General features: G+C 60.6%; 1 protein-coding gene across 1 annotated transcript in view; it reads right to left on the bottom strand.

The window, feature by feature from the left end:
* BARX1 (BARX homeobox 1) overlaps window positions 1-765 on the bottom strand; it is a gene marked incomplete at its 5' end in the record, with an annotated part of 1,784 nt that extends 1,019 nt beyond the window's left edge. Inside the window, 2 exons of the mRNA XM_010007823.1 lie at window positions 141-323; window positions 473-765. Coding sequence (XP_010006125.1) covers window positions 141-323; window positions 473-765 — 476 coding nt within the window. The remainder of the gene's footprint in view (window positions 1-140; window positions 324-472) is intronic.
* Between the last annotated feature and the right edge of the window lie 1,192 nt (window positions 766-1,957).

A 1,957-nucleotide genomic window follows, 5' to 3' on the forward strand; every position in this document is an offset into this window, starting at 1 on the left:
GGCCGCCGCAGCGGCGCCTCCTCCTGCTGCGCCCATCGTCCTCCGTACCCGCGGGGCTGGGTTGGGAGTGGGGGGTCTGGAGGGAGCTGGCCTTAAAGACCGGGGGCACATGTTTTTTAATTTGTTAGTATTAATATTACTTTTTGGCCAGCATGCAGCAGGACGAGCTTGCGGGCAGTGCTCGATACCCCGCGGGGAGCGGACCGGGCTCGGTGCAGCGCGCAAAAGGCCCACTTACTATTTTCTTCCATTTCATGCGCCTGTTCTGGTACCAGGTTTTCACCTGGAGCTGACTGAGCCCCAGCGATTCGGCCAGGTCTATTCTGTGGGCGAGAGAGAGAGACGGTGGGGCCCGGCCGCTTTCATCCCGGCTGGCAGCTTGCCTCCTTTTGTAGAAATCACGAGTCCACCTCCCCCCCCGTCCTGCCCCGTCCCATCCCGTCCCCGGTCCGGAGGGTCTGCCATCGCCTACCTGTCGGGCGTGGACAAGTATTTCTGCTTCTCGAAGCGCTTCTCCAGCCCCATGAGCTGCAGCTCGGTGAAGACGGTGCGGCTCCGACGACCCTTTTTGGCTTTGCCGCCCGGCTCCGGGGGTCCCGGCTCTAGCTTGCCGCGGAGGTGCAGCTCCAGCGGGAGATGGGGCGAGGCCGAGCCGCCCTGCAGCCCTGATCCGGCGGCCAGCAGAGCTGAGCCCAGCCCCGAGCAGCCCAAAGGAGCCAGCGGGAACTTGAACACGGTGGCCGGCGCCGCCTTCAGCACCGGGGGCCGTCAGCGCCGGGCAGCCCGAGGCCCGGCCCCCGGGGATCCCCAGGTCTGCAGGGTGCCTCGGTCCTTCGGGGGTCCCCCCCTGCAAGGAACCTCCGGCCCTTCCCCTCCTTCCTCGGCGGAGGGGAGCCCCTCCGGGGCCCACGAAGTGCGAGACCCCTGAGGCAGGGATCGGGACCCCAGGCTCCGCCGTCTTTGCGATACAGGGTCACGTTTTACCCCTCAACCGGCAGTTACTAATTAGCGGATGACTTTGGGGGTCACAAATGGAAATGGTTTAAATCCACAGGAAAGCGCTCCCCACCCATGCCAGCCCGCAGCTGCCGGGCCCGCTGCAGGTGGTGGAGTCCCGGCCGGCGGTGGGGCCTGGGTTTCCCTCCTCAGTAGTTTTCGGGACATTTTCAACCGGGGAACTATTTATAGCCCTCTCCCTGATCCGTAGCCCTACGATTTTCCCATGAACACGCTCCCGGGCACAGGGCAGAGAGAGTTTCCACCTCCGAGGCCGGGAGAGGCTCGGCCCAGCCACTCTGCTCCCCGGCGTCGGGGCCGCCGCCAACCCCGGACTCCAGCGCTGATTCGAAACTCGGGCCCGGGGCAGCCCTCACCGCCCCGGCTGAGGGGGCTCCGGTCCCGCCTGCCCTGCCCTCCCCTCGGCCATACGGGAACGAGCCCGGGGGCCTGTATAAAAGGCCTTTCAGAAGAGTCTCTACCGGCTCCCCCGCTTCGGCCTAAACTGAAATGGTGTTGCTGGAGCATACACGGCTCAATCCCTTCGAGGGCCTGATCCTGAACCCGGCGGGAGCTGGGCCGTCAGAGCTAAAAAAGGGCTTATATCTGGTCCAGCCTTTCAAATAGTTCTGCCTATCTTGAAAATAACGCTAATTCCAAATATTCTAGTATCTGCTGCTCCCTTGCTGTGGGATTTGACGCCTTCCTCTTTTTTAAAAGGAAAATCACAAATTGGGTTCCTCCTAATCCAGTCGTTTCTACGGACGAGGAGCGACGTCTCCACGGACTAAGACGGTTTGGGAAATGAAAGCTTTTGCAATCACACATGAACTACTGGCGTTTAAAAATGTCGTTAATACACTGCATTTGTCCTAGATACTATATCAGACTGGATCGAACATGCTGGCTCCCGCTTTAAATTAAATATATTAAAATATATTAAGAAAAGCTATTTATCAGG

The sequence above is a fragment of the Chaetura pelagica genome, unplaced genomic scaffold (genome assembly GCF_000747805.2).
Source record: "Chaetura pelagica isolate M959 unplaced genomic scaffold, ChaPel_1.0 scaffold562, whole genome shotgun sequence".
Lineage (NCBI taxonomy): Eukaryota > Metazoa > Chordata > Aves > Apodiformes > Apodidae > Chaetura > Chaetura pelagica.